Here is an 18753-nt window from a genome sequence, read left to right as displayed (position 1 = left end):
TCTGAGTGCAGTGACTGTTTTTTTCCCCCAAGGAAACCTGCAATGGGGTTTTCTCCCATGCATTCCAGACTTCACCTCTGAGAGCAGCTTTGAGCAATCATAGAATGGATTGGGTTGGAAAAGACCTCTGAGATCATCAAGTCCAACCCTTGGTCCAACTCCAGTCCCTTTACCAGATCATGGCACTCAGTGCCACGGCCAAGCTCAGCTGAAAAACCTCCAGGGATGGGGAATCCACCCCCTCTCTGGGCAGCCCATTCCAATCCCTGAGCACTCTCTCTGCAAAGAAGTTTTTTCTGCTCTCCAACTTCAATTTTCCCTGGCAGAGCTTGAGCCCATCGTGCCCCCTTGTCCTATTGCTGAGTGCCTGGGAGAAGAGACCAACCCCCACCTGGCCAGAACTTCCCTTCAGGGAGTTTATTGCAGTCCCACCACTGCAAGGGTTCCTCTGTGGATGTGGGGCAGGAGAAGGGCAGGCAGACCAAAGCAATGCTCCTTGTACCTGGGAATTTTGAGCTGGGCCTGGTCCAAAGTGGGAATGTGCAGCTGGGGTTGGGCCAGGTGCTTGTGCTGGGCTCTGACAGCTGAATGTCTGTCCTGAGATGCTTTGCATTAACAGCCTTTGCTTCATTACTGGGTTTCCTTTCTGTCTCTGCAGCCTGTGACAACTTGTAACTCTTCCTCTACCCCCCAACAGGACACATCGGTGCCTTCAACTAAACTGGTTTTCAGGTTGTGTGTTTATGAAGAGGAGGCTCAGAGGTGACCTCAGCACTGTCTGGATCTCCCTGGAGGGAAGTTCTGGCCAGGTGGGGGTTGGTCTCTTCTCCCAGGCACTCAGCAATAGGACAAGGGGGCACGATGGGCTCAAGCTCTGCCAGGGGAAATTGAAGTTGGAGAGCAGAAAAAACTTCTTTGCAGAGAGAGTGCTCAGGCATTGGAATGGGCTGCCCAGAGAGGGGGTGGATTCCCCATCCCTGGAGGTTTTTAAGGTGAGCTTGGCCGTGGCACTGAGTGCCATGATCTGGTAAAGGGACTGGAGTTGGACCAAGGGTTGGACTTGATGATCTCGGAGGCCTTTTCCAACCCAATTGATTTTGTGATTCTGTGTAGGAAAAAAGCTGACTTGTCTGGAGCAGGGTTTTTTCTCAGTCTCCAGGGTCTCTCAAGCTAAAATTCTTAGTTGTTTCTCTTCCCTTGAGCTCTTTGAAGTGAAACACAAGATCCTCACGTAGACAACAAGATAGAAGGTCATGGTTAGAGAGGAGCAGCTGACCTGTGCTTGAAACATGAGCCCTGTGCATCCCTGTGGCTCCATGATCTGTAGTGTCTGTGATGCAGAGCTGCCAGCATGGACTGGCTGTGGCCTGTGCCACCACTTTAACAGCTGTGCTTTCATCAGTTTGATGTAACCTTCCCACTCTGCCATTTTTGCTTCAGCAGCTTCGAGAGCAGTTGTACTTTTGCCACCAAAATCCCAGCAGTGATACAGACACATCCCAGAGGTGTGGTCTCTGCCTGCCCACCTTGGATGGAGCCAGGTGTTTGCTGCTGGCTGTTTCCTGCTGGAACTGAGCTCCTCAGGTCAGGTTCTAAAAGCACAAGGCACTAGCCAGGCTTGTCCATGTTCTGTTTCCCTCTCTTGAAGTTCAGGCTAATCCAATAATGTGTTGCTGGGAAAGCAACTGAAGCAATTTGAACTTGCCTTTTCTCTTTTGGGAGTAGCAACACTCTGCTCCCAAGCAATCACCATCTGGGAGATGAAACAGATGCTGTGAAATTGTTTGTTTTAGTAAGGCTTTTTTATTTCAGACTTCTTTGTGTGTGCCACCAAAGTGTGGCCCTTTGCACAGGAGAGGTGTTTTCTACAGCAGGAAATCCCATGGGTGGTGTTTCTGTTTAAAAGGCAACATGGGGTTTCTTTTTCCCTCCTGTCAGAGAGGACTTCAGACTTCACTGTATCAAATTCTGAGATGATTTGCTGCCTGTCTGCATCCAAAAAGAAATTTATCTCCTGTATCTGCAGATAACTCAGTCCTGCCGAATTGTCACCTTGACAGCCTAAAGAGGCTTTTGCTTTCTTCTCAAAGGTTTTCCCTCCCAGAATTATTTTCTTGTGAAACACACGTTTATTCATTAGGATTTAACATCAGGGTTTTTTGAGTCAAGTAAGGCATAAACATTTCTCAAATCTGATTGCTCTGAGGTATTTCTTGTTTGTGGTAAGGCACACACAGGGAGGTGACACTTTGCTGGAGAAAGGGCAGGAGCTTCAAGGAGAGTCTCTCCATTTGGCACAAAAGTTAGGAATCTTCAGGAAAATCAGGACAGATTGTGCAAGGCAGGTTAAATCACTTGGGTCATTAAGCAGATGTGTTCCTGCTGGCTGGAGCTTTCTGCAGGAAAAGGCAGAAGTGTTGTGTTTTCTACCCCTCTGACAAACCTTTGCTCCTCAGATCAGTGCAGAAATGCCTCTGCTCTGGTGCTCTTTGGGCTGCTTTGCAAAGGCAGCTGGATTATTTGGGAATAGTGACTGGAAAAAGGAGATTTCACATTGGACTGATTAAGGTAGAAGTAAAAGGGCCTTTATCCTTAATAAGGGTGAGAAGTTTTTGGGCTGGGCTTAGTTTTTACAGCTCTCCTGGTTACCTTTGGCTTCCCTGGAGATGCTACTGTGGAGTTTGTCAGGGCTGGGGTTTCCTGTAATGTGTTCTAGGTAGAACAGTCGAAGGAATATGCTGCATTTTGGGTGGAGGAAGGGAAAGAAAAGCTTTAAGCAGGAAAAAGCAGCATTTGGCATCCATTTCTGTGGAACTTTATAGCTGCCCCTTAAAAACCTACTGTGCATTGCTGGAGTCTGAGTGTCTGAAGCAGCAAGAAAATACTTTATCCTGGCTGAAGGTGCTATTTCAGTGCTGCTGCAACAGATGGAACCTGCTTATTCTGTTTGAGGACACTCATTTTTCATTTGTTTCTCCAAAGCTGCAGTTGGTGGGGGCTGCATCCATCCCCTCTCAGATCCTCAATCCAGGCTGCATTTGGGGTTGCTCTTGAGCTTGCCAAGTGATGTTTCTTCTGCCAGTTTAGTTGGCACCAAAGTCTTTCCCCAGCCTGTGAACATTCCTGTCTCTCTCTCAAGGTAAGACCAAGCCCAGGGTAGCTCCTGACCTACATCCTTATAAATAGTCCAGCTGCAGTTACTAATAATCACAGAATCACAGAATGGATTGTGTTGGAAAAGACCTCCGAGATCATCAAGTCCAACCCTTGGTCCAACTCCAGTCCCTTTACCAGATCATGGCACTCAGTGCCACGGCCAAGCTCAGGTTAAAAACCTCCAGGGATGGGGAATCCACCCCCTCTCTGGGCAGCCCATTCCAATCCCTGACCACTCTCTGTGTAAATAACTTCTTCCTCATCTCCAACCTAAACCTCCCTTGGCAGAGCTTGAGCCCATCGTGCCCCCTTGTCCTATTGCTGAGTGCCTGGGAGAAGAGACCAACCCCCACCTGGCCAGAACTTCCCTTCAGGCAGTTCCAGACAGTGCTGAGGTCACCTCTGAGCCTCCTCTTCTCCAGGCTAAACACCCCCAGCTCCCTCAGCCTCTCCCCACAGCACTTGTGCTCCAGTCCCTTCTCCAGCCTCGTTGCTCTTCTCTGGCCCCGCTCCAGCCCCTCAATCTCTTTCCTCAACTGAAGGGCCCAGAACTGAACACAACACTCAAGGTGTGGCCTCCCCAAGGCAGAGTCCAGGGGAAGGGTCACTGCCCTGGGCCTGCTGGCCACACTAGTTTGGATCCAGGCCAGGATCCCCTTGGCCTTCTTGGCCACCTGGGCACACTGTTGGCTCCTGTTGAGCTTCCTGTCCCTCAGTCCCCCCAGGTCCCTCTGCCTGGCTGCTCTCCAGCCACTCTGTGCCCAGCCTGGAGCGCTGCAGGGGTTGGGGTGGCCAAAGGGCAGGACCTGCACTTGGCCTTGTTCAACTTCATCCCATTGGAATCAGCTTTGTTTAAGCTAAATCCAAGGGCCTGTGTGTGTCTTTGCAACCCATCACCTTCTCTAAATAGAACTGAAAATCAGTACAACTGTTTGGCAGAGTAAAGAAACCTGTGAGGTGGGGGATGTTGGGTGATGGCTGGGTGTGGTTACACAGCTGTGGGTTGGGAACTCTGCATTTTCAGGGCTGAGGAGTTTAGGGAAAGGTGAAACTTCACTGCAGTGAAGGTTAGAAAGGAATTTCCAGTCTTTGCCTGCACTGATTGATGCTCCACAGACCCCACATCAATTTGAATCGTGCTCCAAAACAAATGTGGTTCCCCTCTCCAGCCAAATTAATGTGATCAAATATTGCCCCAGTCTCCCACCTGAGGAGAAATTGCTTTTGCTGCTGGATTTCATTTTCATTCCCCAAACTGATTTATGCTCCTTAGCAGGCTAATAACTGCAATAATGGGAGAAATCCTTTATCTGAAAATTGTGCTGGGTAAGGTGAACATTTGGAGGGGAAAAGAGCAGCAGCAGTTTGGTCTGTCTTGGAGATGGGGGAGGTGGTGGATTCAGATCCTCAGCAGCTGGAATGCCCCTCCAGGCACCTTTTGTAGGAATTACTCTTGTATTAATTTTGTGGAGTCTTTGAATGGTTTGGGTTAGAAGGGACCTTAAAGCTCATCCCATTCCACCCCCTGCCATGGGCAGGGACACCCCACACTATCCCAGGGTGCTCCAAGCCCTGTCCAGCCTGGCCTTGGACACTTCCAGGGATGGGGCAGCCACAGCTGCTCTGGGAATTTCTCTCAGTGTTACCAGTTTGTAAATGAAAAGTGTGGATAACTGGAGGGAGGAGAAAACATAATTAACCATAATTAATGATCTTGGTGGAGGCAGGAAGTTTTTGCCTATGAGGGTTTCCCCCCCTGGTTTATGTGTTTCAGATTGTTTTTAACAATCTCTAGTGTTAGTGGTGAAACTTCTCTCCTGATTACTTTACCCTTTCCCTTGCACCTTCACTTTTCCTTCCCTTTGGATGTGTCATAATTTTTTTCCTCATTTTAATTTTTCCTTCCCAAAAATCCTCTTCAGAAGGTGAAGACAGGAGAGCTGAGAGCTGCTCTGAGTTGCTGACTGTTCTTCAGAGGCCCCCACACCTTCTGGAGCTCTCCCTGGCTTCAGTGAGCAGGGTGAGGGATAACTGACAGCCAGGGCTGAGGTGGAGGCAGGTGAGGAATTTTCCTACAGCATCTGCTGGGTCAGGATGTCTTGATGTGCTCTGGCAATGTCAGACTTTGCTTTTTAATAAACCACACAGCTCTGGAAAGCTGTTTGAGTCCTTGGTGACTCCATCCCAGCCAGTCTCTGCAGGAGTTCTGGTGATGAAGTAGTGCCTCCTAAATGCAATTTTTTTTTAAGATCTTGCTGCATAACCGTATTTTTAATTTAAATTTCCAATTGATACTCCAATGTGACTAATGCCTGAGCTTACCCTGTCCTACTAAAATTGTTCAAATAACAAGTGCCTGTGAACCCTTCTCTGATTAAAAATTAAACACCCATCAGCTTATTTAATTACTGTTCTCCCTCTCATGTGCTTGTGCCACCGAGGCTGGGTTTGACATCACAACTGCTCTAAGTGTGTGTCATCTCCTCTGGATCCCCAAAAAGGGCTACAAAATGCAGTGCTGGGGGGTCCCCAGGTGTGGGAAGCCCCTTTTCCCTGGGCTGGGCTGCTTTGTCCTTTCAGTCTTGGAACCACCAGCTAATTGGGGGGCTGGAAAAACAGGAGCAAGTCCTTTTGTTCTGTTCTTTTGGTGTCTGACAAAGGATGCAAGAGTTGGGATCTGCACTGGATGAATCCGGGGCTGGACTGATGATGCCCTGGATGTGGCCAGGGGGAGAAGTGTCTCAGCTTCCTTGGAGAACAGGTTGGCAGGCAGAGCATCATTGTTTGGGGCAATCAAATATCCACATCAAGCCAGAGTGGGTGCAAGTGTTGAAATAATTTTGAATTTCTTCTTTCCAAGTGATCTGGATGTCCTCAGTGTGAATGGAGCCTGGCATGGCTTGGACTAGAAGTGGTATTTTCCCAATGGGTTTGAGTCTGTCAGTTGACACTTCTGCTTTATAAAAGAAATAGCACCAATGTCTTGTGGCATAAATAAAAGCAGATGGGCCATTCTGTTCTGGAGAACAGCCCCAACTATTTCTTGTGTCCAAGGATATTAAATTCAATCTCTGAAAGCAGCTGTAGAGCTGTTCTGAGCAAGAACTTAAGATAAGATGGGCTTATCTCTTGGAAACAAAAATACAATCTACAGATTCCCTGTGGCAGCAGCACTGGAACATCTTGATAACTTTTATGTTTGCTTCTTTTCATTATTTTGGAGTTAAGTAGTTGGGTTTTTTTCCTCTGGGCTACTTTGTTACATCCTATAAAAACTAATCCTTTATTACATTAAATCATACAGGAATTCAGATTGTTTCTTATTTTAATCACATCAGTTCATGGGATTTTTGTGCTTGATCTCAGTTTTATTCCTTGCTCTACTGCAGGTCCTGGTGCTGAGCTTTTCATTGCTGCACTCAGGGCAAGATGCTTATTTTTAATCTTTTTAAAAGTGAGCACCAGCTTTCTCAAGTGATCTTGACTTCAGTGCCTGGAGCTTTTAACCAAACATGCCAAATATCTTGGTGCTTTTGATTTAAATTAAAAGGAAATTGGGAGAGGTTGTAAAAACTTCAGGGGGGAAAGCACGAAAAATTCAGCTTCCAAAAGGGATTTTTTTATTGTTCTGAGATAAGGATGCTTTTTAATTTAGGGTTAATATGGGAACTGCCTCTTTCAGCTCTCTCAGGCAATTGCTAATAAGTGAGCACTGTCTGGGTGAGTGTCCCAGCACAATCAAGGATGGAGATTACTTGGACAAAGCAGATAATTTAGTGTTTCTTAAGGCTCAGGCAAAGTAAACATTTATGCAGCACTAAAGCCAACAATCTAAAATGTTGTAAAAATCTCTTCAAGCTCAAAAGTAAGCTCAGTGGGGCTTGATTTTCATTTTGGCTGATTAAATGGTACTGGCAACACTTCCCTCATCCAATACATCTTAGGAATATAAAGCTGTAATTAGGATGGGGAGCCCGAGTAAGGGCAAGGATCACTTTCTTGGGGGAAGCAACACATGCAGATTTTTCTCTGCATATGTAACAGAAATTCATCCCTGGGGATGAAATGGGAGAATCAGGTTTGTGTAGAGTGGAGATAAGTTTAAATTTGTGATAAGAGATGTTTTTCTTAACAGTCTCCTGTTGTTCAGAGCTGGAGAGGATTGGTGGATAAATGCTGTCAGCTGGCTGTGTTCCATTAAAACTTAGATTTTAAGCCTGTTTATTTTAAAAGGGATAAACAGAATGATAATGCTGATTTCTAATGAGTGCCCAGATGAATATCCAGTGGCTGCTGTTCATGTGGCTTTGCTGTGAGCACCATGTTTTGTGGTGTTTGCCCATGAACAGTCAACCTGTGGCTCTGCAAAAGCAGATGGAAACCAGTAGATCTGACTTTTTGTGTTCTGTGGTTATTTGCTGGCTGGGAATATGCAAGAACAGGGAATAAAAGGAAAAACTGAGCCACAGCTCCTCTTCTCTGTGTTTTTGCTGGCCTTGGGTATTCCTTCACCATTCTGTTCCCAGTTTTAAAGCTGACCCCATGGTTGGAATAATTGAATTTGCCTCAGTTGGAAATAAGACCATTATTTCACTAAGGGATGCAGCACATTATCTTTTCAAAGGGCTGGTTTACCCTCTCCTCAGCCACCCAAATTGCTTTGCCTCCTGCAGCTGGTGTGTGATGGGGTGATGTTTCTGTGCTTCCCATTTCCCAGTGTAATTATGTTTAGATTTGTCGCTCTGGTTTCCCATTTGTCTTGTGCTGGGATATGGATTGTGCTTTACAACTTTTGACACTTTGGAACTTGCCTTGTGCTTCCAGTTGAATGTAAATGTTTTGCTCCAGGCAAGCTGAAGAAGTGATTCAAGCACAGAGGGGTTGGGTTTTGTTTGGTAGGTTTGCTTGTTATTTGGCTTAATTTGCCTTTTAAAATCCAGCTGTGACTTTCCCTTTGACCAAATGGCTCTGACCTGCTGCAGTTGCTTGTTAGACCTACCTGCATCTTCCATGCCTTGGCACTAGAGAGGGAGACTGAAAATACTTCATGGAATGGTTTGGGTTGGAAGGGACCTTAAATCTCATCCAGTTTCAGCCCCCTGCCATGGGCAGGGACACCTCCCACCAGCCCAGGTTGCTCCAAGTCCTGTCCAGTCTGGCCTTGAACACTCCAGGGACGGGGCAGCCTCTGTGGGCAAGAGAGATTCCCTCTTGCTGGGGAAAGGCTGAGAAGGAATTTAAATAATGCTGATGAGTAGCTGGTGTGTCATCCAGGCTGGGCCAACACCTGACACTCATAATTTGCTGTTTACTGGATTACCTGCCTATTGCAGGACAGGTAACAAACACCTGTGACAGTTACTTTCTGAAGATTTTTAGGGGAGTCCCTCTGCAAACCTTGTGTTGCTTTCCTGCCCCCTCTCTCCCTTGCAGGATGGTTCCTTTCCTGACCCCTCTCTCCCTTTCCTGCCCCCTCTCTCCCCTGCAGGATGGCTGCTCTCCTGAGCCCTCTCCCTTGCAGGATGGCTGCTCTCCTGAGCCCTCTCCCTTGCAGGATGGCGGCTCTGCTGATGCCTCTCTCCCTTGCAGGATGGTTACTTTACTGCCCCCTCTCTCCCTTGCTCTCCTGCCCCCTCTCTCCCTTGCTCTCCTGCCCCCTCTCTCCCTTGCTCTCCTGCCCCCTCTCTCCCTTGCTCTCCTGCCTCCCCTCTCCCCTGCGGGAGGGCCGCTCTCCTGCCTCCCCTCTCCCCTGCGGGAGGGCCGCTCTCCTGACTCCCCTCTCCCCTGCAGGATGCTCCGGCTCCGGTTCGTGCCCGTGGCCGCGGGACTGGTGGCCGTGGCGCGGCGCTACCACGGGGCAGCCCAACACCCTGGGGCGCGGCGTAGGCTCATGCTGGCAGCGTTCATCGGCACAACTGCAGCCACAGCCGGTGCCAGGTTCCTTTGGCAGAGGTAACCTATGTAATTTTAATTACTTTTTTTTGCCTGTGGTAAGTACCTGCCGATGGGGAGACTTTGCAAAGTGTCACTCACAGAATCGTGGATATGCTGAGTTGGGAGGGACCCACAGGGATCATGGAATCCAACTCCTGGCACTGCACAGGTCCATCCCCAAGAGGATCATCCAAACACTCCTGGAGCTCTGGCAGCCTCGGGCTGTGCCCACTGCCCTGGGGAGCCTGGTCAGTGCCCACCACCCTCTGGGGGAAGAGCCTTTTTATAACCTCCAACCTGTCCCTGCCCTGACACAGCTCCAGCCCTTCCCTGGGTGCTGTCCCTGCCCTGGCACAGCTCCAGCCCTTCCCTGGGTGCTGTCCCTGCCCTGGCACAGCTCCAGCCCTTCCCTGGGTGCTGTCCCTGCCCTGGCACAGCTCCAGCCCTTCCCTGGGTGCTGTCCCTGCCCTGACACAGCTCCAGCCCTTCCCTGGGTGCTGTCCCTGCCCTGACACAGCTCCAGCCCTTCCCTGGGTGCTGTCCCTGATCCCACAGAGCAGAGATCAGTGCCTGCCCCTCCTGAGGAAGTTGTCCCTGCAGTGAGGTCTCCCCTCAGTCTCCTCCAGCTGAGCACACCAAGTGCCCTCAGTGCCCTCACACACTGCCCCTCTAGGCTCTTTTCCATCCTCATGTCCTTTGGATGCTCCCCAATATTGTTTGTCCTGCTTCTGCTGCATGGAAGGAATGGCTGTCAGTGGCTCCCTGTGTGGTGGTTTGTGGTGTTGTGCAGAGACAAACTTTTGCTTGCACAGCTCCTGGGGGAGCTGTTTGAGAAGCACAACTTGTCAGGCTGTGCTGCTCTGGTTTTTGGTGTGTTCTGCTGACTGATCCTTGTGTCAAATGTAGCAGGGGAGCTGAGGGGGACAGTCTACCTCTTAGTGGGAAGGCAGCAGCACACAGGATTTATGTGGATTTGGAGTCTGACAACACCTACTCGTGGGTTGAGAGGCTTGGACAGGGGCACTCTGTGCTGGGTTAGGAGCTGGCTGGAGGGCCCAGAGAGTGCTGGTGAACGGGGCTGTGTCCAGCTGGCAGCCGGTCACCAGTGGTGTTCCCCAGGGGTCTGTGTTGGGTCCAGTCCTGTTTAACATCTTTATTGATGATTTAGATGAGGGGATTGAGACCATCATCAGCAAATTTGCTGATGACACCAAGTTGGGAGGGAGTGTCGACCTGCTGGAAGGCAGGAGGGCTCTGCAGAGGGATCTGGATAGACTTGAGAGATGGGCTGATTCCAATGGGATGAAGTTCAACAAGGCCAAGTGCAGGTCGTGCCCTTTGGCCACCCCAACCCCTGCAGCGCTCCAGGCTGGGCACAGAGTGGCTGGAGAGCAGCCAGGCAGAGGGACCTGGGGGGACTGAGGGACAGGAAGCTCAACAGGAGCCACCAGTGTGCCCAGGTGGCCAAGAAGGCCAAGGGAATCCTGGCCTGGATCCAAAGTAGCGTGGCCAGCAGGCCCAGGGCAGTGACCCTTCCCCTGGACTCTGCCTTGGGGAGGCCACACCTTGAGTGTTGTGTTCAGTTCTGGGCCCCTCAGTTGAGGCAAGAGATTGAGGGGCTGGAGCGGGGCCAGAGAAGAGCAACGAGGCTGGAGAAGGGACTGGAGCACAAGTGCTGTGGGGAGAGGCTGAGGGAGCTGGGGGTGTTTAGCCTGGAGAAGAGGAGGCTCAGAGGCGACCTCAGCACTGTCTGGAACTCCCTGAAGGGAAGTTCTGGCCAGGTGGGGGCTGGTCTCTTCTCCCAGGCACTCAGCAATAGGACAAGGGGGCACGATGGGCTCAAGCTCTGCCAGGGGAAATTGAAGTTGGAGGTCAGAAAAAACTTCTTTGCAGAGAGAGTGCTCAGGGATTGGAATGGGCTGCCCAGAGAGGGGGTGGATTCCCCATCCCTGGAGGTTTTTCAGCTGAGCTTGGCCGTGGCACTGAGTACCATGATCTGGTAAAGGGACTGGAGTTGGACCAAGGGTTGGACTTGATGATCTTGGATGTCTCTTCCAACCCAACTGATTCTATGATTCTGTGATTCAGTGCAGCACAAGCAGGACAAGCAATATTTCCATAACTGAGGCATATTCTGGCTTACCTGACCCTCACTGAACCCTGGGCCTGTGCCACACCTGGAATACATCAGGGACTCCCTTCTCTGCCCCGATGTGGCACCAACAGTGTCACTCAAGCACATGACAGCAGTTAAAGTCTGAAAACAAAGGGTTTGCTGAAAACCTGTGCTGTTTTCATTCTGGTTTTCAGTGATTTATTGCTGTCTGTCTGCTCACCTGTGGCTGCAGGGCTCTGGTTTTAATGCAGCAGCAGAAAGGTGATGGGAGTTGTTCTGGCTGTTCGAGAGCTGTCAAACCTGGGTGTCTGCTGCAGGGAGTTGCTCAGGCAGAGGGAGAACACAGTGATCCAGCACAGCTTTATGCTGTGTTTTGCTAATAACCTGCACTGCTGCAGTGCCTCTTTATCCCCAGAGGGCCTCTGTGGGAATGGCCAGGATAACACCCCTTTTCCAGCAGGGTTTTGCCACTTAAAGCACCCTCTGCACGATCATAAAGTAGGTAGGACATCATGTTCTAAGTAAAACTGTCCCAGAGGCACAGAGTTAATAACTCCCTCCTGTAGCAAGTTCCCTCCTGCTTTTAAAACCAGTTGTTAGTGCTGCTTTTGTCAGAAGGAAGGTGCTTCAGCAGCAAAGAGCTGCTGGGTGGGGTGTTTTTAGGAAGGGATTTTTGGCTCCTGGAGTCTTGGCTGTTCCTTGGAGGCCCCTGAGCACTGACCAGCCTGGGCCTTGCTCAGCTAAAAGCTGATAGAAATTAGTCAAAGGAGACCCAGTTCTCATCAATCTGGAGAGATTCACTTGCTGTTGTTTTCCTTCCCTTCCTCTGCCTCCTTTGTCTTTATAAATTTGCAAAGCACTAAATAAATTGTGCAGACTTTCAAGTCTTCCTTTCCTATATGAGCCATGAAATAAATCCACTGTGCTGGCAACTGTAAAATAAAAGTGCACCCAAGCTTATGATATTAATTTAATTACTTGGCATGAATAAGAGAAGGAACAAACCTGCTGTATTTGATGTAGAAAATTCTTCCTACTGACACCTGTGGAAGTTTTAAATAGACTTTCAAGTTGGCATTTTAGCCTTGTTTAAAGAAATGAGGGATGAACTGCAAATTTCCTTTGTCTTTCCCAGTATATAAATCAGGTGATTAGTAGAGTTTAAGTGTAGGATGTTTGTAATGAGATCCTGAGTTATTCAGGTAGTTACATCCTGAATTACTACAGGAAGTAGCAGTAACTATAATGAATAGTAGCAGTAAATATAATTAATTAGTTGTAAATATGTAAATACTTCTTTCTAGTAAGGGTGTGATAGGCCAAATCAAGAAGCAGTTGGAACTGTTATGCTTTTTGGGCTAGATAAGTAGATGATGATGCAGTGTGAGAGGAAGAGCAGTAATAAAAGGAAAAGAAATGTGCCTTGGATTTCTTTTTGTCATCTGCATAAAGCCATAAATGCCACAATTCCTCTCTGTTGTATGTGGGGAGCAGCACTGCATCTCTCAGTACTTAAAAATACCCAAACTTTCTTCTTCAAACCAGGTTTCTCATGTTCTGGTGGTGGTGAGCCTTGCTGGTTGTGTGAGTGTGGTGGTGCCTGTTGATGAACTTACAGAATCACAGAATTGATTGGGTTGGAAAAGCCCTCCGAGATCATCAAGTCCAACCCTTGGTCCAACTCCAGTCCCTTTACCAGATCATGGCACTCAGTGCCACGGCCAATCTCAGTTGAAAAACCTCCAGGGATGGGGAATCCACCCCCTCTCTGGGCAGCCCATTCCAATGCCTGAGCACTCTCTCTGCAAAGAAGTTTTTTCTCATCTCCAACTTCAATTTCCCCTGGCAGAGCTTGAGCCCATCGTGCCCCCTTGTCCTATTGCTGAGTGCCTGGGAGTCAGACTTGCCCTTTGCTGTGTTTGGGGTGAAGAAAGGCACGACTCCTCTGGTGGGGCACTGTCGTGGGCAGCCTGGAGCCAGCGTGTTTCAGGTGGATTCTGCAGGATGAGCAGTACTGGGGGAAGGAAGCCCACACAAAGGTAGGGCAGAACTCAAGGACTCAAAAGATACGTATGAAAAATCCCATATATAGGTTGTATGGTGCAAAATAGGTGTGCTGGTTTAAAGGGAAACCAGCAGGAGAAACGAACCCAACACAAAAGAGATTGTAAGTCAGAGTTACAATTTAGTAACAATGTTAGAATAGATGCAGTGGCACAAAGAGAAATTGGGTTTAACCCACCAAAAAACCCAGAAGTCTAACCCAGCCCCCTGGAGCACAAACACAGTGGGGTTTGGTGCCTCCTGTGCTGAGCCCCACGTGGTTCCTCCGAGTCCAACAGAAAAGGAAGGGACAAACCTGTTGGTGCAGCTGATGGCTGTAGTCTGGTGAGAGTGGTGGTCACAGTCTGGATGAAAGTGGTGGTTTCCTCCTGTCGAGGTTCTGTTCCTCCTCTGGATCTGACGAGTGATTCCCTGAGGTCTTCCATCCCCTCAGGTGCAGGTGGGAGCCCCCAGTCCCTCCCCAGGGCAGGGAGTTCCACACTGGGGGATCTGACTCTGGCAGTCAGGGGGGATTTTGGAATGGTTGCTGGCCCCTGAGCAGAGCTGAGCCCTCAGGTGGGTGTGGAGGTGCCAAGGAGTCCCTGCAGGGCAGTTCTCCCAGCTCCTCTGCCAGGCTTCTTTCCCAGCCAGCTCCCAGCCTGAGGGCTCAGCTGTGCCCTGGGCAGCTGCTGCCAATGGGCCATTGGGAACAGTTGGTGGGCAATGGCCCAGAGGGTTTAGAATGCCCAGCTTTGGTCACACCCACACAGGCCCCACCTGCTGAGCTGGGACAATAGGACAGATTTAATTTGTGTCTTCCTGAGGTGGGAGGTGACTTGATGGGATCATCATGTTTTGACCTTTGCAGTCAGGGTCTTGTTGCCTTCCTTTTCCTCCAGGAGGTCCTGCTGGCTGATTTTAGGGGGAATATGGGTGATTATACAGCAGGAATGGCTAATGCTGCTCCCTTTTCCTGCAGTGAGGAACACTCGAGCAGTGCAAATAGCTGAGCTTAGAAGACTAATGAAGTTCACCCTTTCTCAGCTATAACTTAAACTCTGAGGATTTCCAGCTGGCAGTAGAAGAAATTAAGTATCTGGGCATTGGTATAATGAACTGAATTAATTAATTGAAATAAATCTTGGTGCAGTCATTGGTTAATCTAAATGAGGCACTAATACATGACAAGTACTGAACCTCACAGTTTATGGCAAGTTTAATGTTTATAAAAAATATTCTGCTGGTGATACTCACATAAAACTTGTACTCTGTAGTTCCTAATTCCTGTTTGGAGTGTTATGAAATGGCTGCAGATCTGTTTTTATGTCACAAACCTTCCTGGCTCAATCTGTGGGCAGGTTCTGCAAGCACAAATATTGGCATTTCAGTGCTGAATCTGGTTGATCAATCTGGTATTGAGTGAAACAAGGGATCAAAGGCACAGAAGGACCTCTGTAAGCAGAGTCTGACCAGTGATGGACTGGAAGTATTTAGTTGTGCTTAATTTCTTCTCCTTCTGTGAATGTATTAGTGGTAAGAATAAGGGCAGGACATCTGTGTTGCTCTGGAAGTTGCTTAACAAGAAGATCCTTTCCTTTCCTCCTCCATCCCTCTCTCCTTTAGCCATCCTGTGTCCAGTGCTGCTTTACTGGAGCTTCCTCTGTAGGAAGACGTGTTGTCTTCCTTGCTCTGATGACCATCAGTGCTGTGTGCATTTGTTTTTATCTTCATTGGCACTTCTGGAATTAATTTTGAAGCCTAGACCAGCCCTCAGCCGTTGTAGCTGACCCCAAACAGCTGCAGCCCCTCTGCCCTGGGGGCAGGCTGGGAGAGCTGGGGGGGCTCACGTGGGGAAAGGAAGGCTCCAGGGAGACCTGAGAGCCCCTTCCAGGGCCTGAAGGGGCTCCAGGAGAGCTGGGGAGGGACTTGGAACAAAGGATGGAGTGCCAGGACACAGGGAATGGCTTCTCACTGCTAGAGGGCAGGGTTAGATGGGATATTGGGAAGGAATTCTCCCCTGGGAGGGTGGGCAGGTCCTGGCACAGGTTGGGCAGAGAAGCTGTGGCTGCCCCATCCCTGGGAGTGTCCAAGGCCAGGGTGGACAGGGCTTGGAGCACCCTGGGCTGGTGGGAGGTGTCCCTGCCCATGGCAGGGGGTTGGAACTGGATGAGCTTTAAGGTTCCTTCCAAGCCAGACTGTTTTAGGATTCATAACTCTGTTTAAGAATGCATTGCTTTCTTGCCTCAGTGTCCTTGGGGCTTTAGAATAATTTGCTTAGAGTACATTTTTAATGGCAGAATTGCTGGAAATACTTTATGCCAGCTGAAACTGAGACTTTAAAAAATCTTTATTCTAGTAAAACAAAGGAAACCTCATAAATCATAGTCAAGAGGGGAGAAACCTGTTTCATAGCTATAGATGTGTCAGGTACTACTTAACCTAATGTAGGAGAGAAAAGATGAAAAATTGCAGGTGTTATCCATGTGAGATTATTTTTAGACCTCTGCTACATGGCAGGGGGTTGGAACTAGATGATCTTTAAGGTCCCTTCCATCTCAAACCATTTTGTGATTCTGTGATTTTATTTTTTTTTAATTCCTTGTGGAAAGTGGCAGACCAAGATTGACAGTCCTTGTGGTTGCTGTGCTGAGAGTTTTCCCCCCAAGGCTTCCAGACACATCGATCCAGGAGTGGTGTCTTGAAAGAACAGGCAGATTTTGGCTTCATTGTTTTCCATGGACATGGAGGAAGGAAAGGATCAGATGCTGGGCAATGGCTCCACTGTGGTGAGCTCTGTTTGGGACTGAAAGCAGCATGTTCTGGGTTAATAGTGTGGCCAGCAGGCCCAGGGCAGTGACCCTTCCCCTGGACTCTGCCTTGGGGAGGCCACACCTTGAGTGTTGTGTTCAGTTCTGGGCCCCTCAGTTGAGGAAAGAGATTGAGGGGCTGGAGCGGGGCCAGAGAAGAGCAACGAGGCTGGAGAAGGGACTGGAGCACAAGTGCTGTGGGGAGAGGCTGAGGGAGCTGGAGGTGTTTAGCCTGGAGAAGAGGAGGCTCAGAGGTGACCTCAGCACTGTCTGGAACTGCCTGAAGGGAAGTTCTGGCCAGGTGGGGGTTGGTCTCTTCTCCCAGGCACTCAGCAATAGGACAAGGGGGCACGATGGGCTCAAGCTCTGCCAGGGGAAATTGAAGTTGGAGAGCAGAAAAAACTTCTTTCCAGAGAGAGTGCTCAGGCATTGGAATGGGCTGCCCAGAGAGGGGGTGGATTCCCCATCCCTGGAGATTTTTCAACTGAGCTTGGCCGTGGCACTGAGTGCCATGATCTGGTACAGGGACTGGAGTTGGATCAAGGGTTGGACTTGATGATCTTGGAGGTCTTTTCCAACCCAGCTGGTTCTATGGTTCTAAATAACAGATTTATAGTTTACAGGCATGCTGGGGTGATGTCAGGGTGCCTCCAGCCTGTGTCCTGAGGGCTGACAGCCCTTGTGCAGCAGCTCTTTTCCTCTGCAGGCTCTCAGGGAGTCAGCTCTGGGGGTCAGTGTGTTCTCCCACCTCAACCAAGTTCACTGGGGAGACTCACTCCAAGCCAGTCAGGTTCACCTTCCTCAGGGCTGTTCTCCTGAGGGGCTGGAGCAGAGCTGGTGCCTGAACTGGGCCATGCTGGAGGCCATTGGGAGCAATGGGCTGGTGCCTGAACTGGGCTGTGCTGGAGGCCAGTGGGAGCAATGGGCTGGTGCCAAACTGGGCCATGCTGGAGGCCACTGGGAGCAATGGGCTGGTGCCTCAACTGGGCTGTGCTGGAGGCCACTGGGAGCAATGGGCTGGTGCCAAACTGGGCTGTGCTGCAGGACAATGGGAGCAATGGGCTGGGCTCTGCCAGAGCAGGGCTGGGGCCTCCAAGTGGCAGCTGCCTCACCTATTTTTAACATTTTGCTGGTGATGGAGAGAGCAGAGGTGGAATAAATCCTCCCTGGCAGCTGGTTCCAGTGTTCCCCCATCCTTGGCACTAAATGCTCTCTGCACACATGAGGGGTGTGTGTATTTGTTGGAATGCACAGGCTTCTCCCCTGTCCCTCTATGGATGTCTCTTCCCTCAGGATGTCATTGAGGATGTCCTGCATGTTGTCTTGTCCTCGCTGGGCCAAGAGAACAGTCCCACAGCAGCTGTTTTATATATATTTCAGTCACCTCACCTTTGTTCCATCTTTCTTGCAGCAATCTGACTTATTTAGGGCAGGTTTTCCCATACTTTGTTCTGGACCCTTCACCATTTCTGCTGTTCCCTGGTGGGTCTTTGGTCCAGCTCTTGCCTGGAGGTCATGGCAGTGGCTGAAGGCACTTTCTGTGGGGACATTCCAGCTGCTGGCTGGGGTGGAAGGATGAGAGCATCTCACAGGCTGCTGTCTCCTTGTGTTCTTGGACCTGTTTTAGGCTGTGGCTGATATCCAGAGCTGTCTCCTCACTGAAATTGTTCATGTTCATCTCCAGAAGGGTTTTAATTTAGGTGTGTTCTTTGCAGTTCTTGCCAAAAATTTATTGTGACAATCGATGTCCGTGTTGAGTACGTGAAAGGTGAGGAAGGAAGCAAAGTAGTCCAGTCCTGTGATTGAGGTGACACCCTGAAAAATTAGGTTATGCCTCATCATCATCTCTGGTTAATTTCTAATTAAAGCTTCAGGTAACTAATTTGGTCACTGAGCTGAGGATGAGACAGAGCTCACTGCTGAACGTTCTCCTGATCCCTGGAGGTTGCCTGTTTTTATGAATGTTGTGTCCAAACTTGGTTTTGGATTTCAACATGAGAGCCCTGAAATTTTAAGTGGCTTGTAAACCTCTCATGAATGTCTGCAGATTTTTACACACAGGGAGAGTGGTGACTCTGAGTCACCTGAGGAACAGGTGTGCCAAGCAGGATTCCTCCCTCCTCCTTGTTTGGTGGCACTGCCTTTACTGACTCCTGAGTGCCCAATTTGTTGTTAAATCTCCCACATTTCCTTCTAAGACCAAACAGCAACTGGTGGCTGAGTCCTTTTGCCCTGCCCTCAGTATTAGAATAACTGAGCACTGTTGTCTCTGGCACAGAGCTTTGTGATTTTTCTGCTTCTGTTGTTCAAAGAAGAAAAATCCTTTCAAGTGAGGGATTGTGGTTTCTCTAATTGGAAGACCTGCAGCTGTGGAATATTGTGCCAGTGCCTGGTGTGAGTCCCAGGATCCTTCATGGATGTCTGTCCTAAGGTTGCACGTGCTTGTCTTTCTTAAAGAATGATTTGCTAAGAGGGAATTTAGCCTTGTAGTCACAGAATCACAGAATCAATTGGGTTGGAAAAGACCTCTGAGATCATCAAGTCCAACCCTTGGGCCAACTTACCAGATCATGGCACTCAGTGCCACGGCCAATCTCAGTTGAAAAACCTCCAGGAATGGGGAATCCACCCCCTCTCTGGGCAGCCCATTCCAATGCCTGAGCACTCTCTCTGCAAAGAAGTTTTTTCTGCTCTCCA

At 49.3% G+C, this 18753-nt stretch overlaps 1 protein-coding gene across 6 annotated transcripts in view; it reads left to right on the top strand.

The window, feature by feature from the left end:
• MICU1 (mitochondrial calcium uptake 1) overlaps positions 1–18753 on the top strand; it is a 104580-nt gene that overhangs the window by 4434 nt on the left and 81393 nt on the right. For 5 of the 6 annotated variants that reach the window (XM_071564369.1, XM_071564363.1, XM_071564365.1 and 2 more), the window contains exon 3: positions 8947–9108. In XM_071564369.1, the coding sequence (XP_071420470.1) occupies positions 8948–9108 (161 nt within the window). In that variant the 5' untranslated portion in view covers position 8947. Of the gene's footprint in view, positions 1–5078; positions 5216–8946; positions 9109–18753 lie in introns of all 6 variants that reach the window. The other variant, XM_071564368.1, reaches the window with a different exon arrangement.

Source organism: Pithys albifrons, chromosome 9 (genome assembly GCF_047495875.1).
Source record: "Pithys albifrons albifrons isolate INPA30051 chromosome 9, PitAlb_v1, whole genome shotgun sequence".
Classification (NCBI taxonomy): Eukaryota; Metazoa; Chordata; class Aves; order Passeriformes; family Thamnophilidae; genus Pithys; species Pithys albifrons.
Note: the sequence above shows the minus strand (reverse complement) of the source record. Positions and strands in the feature narration are given on the sequence as shown.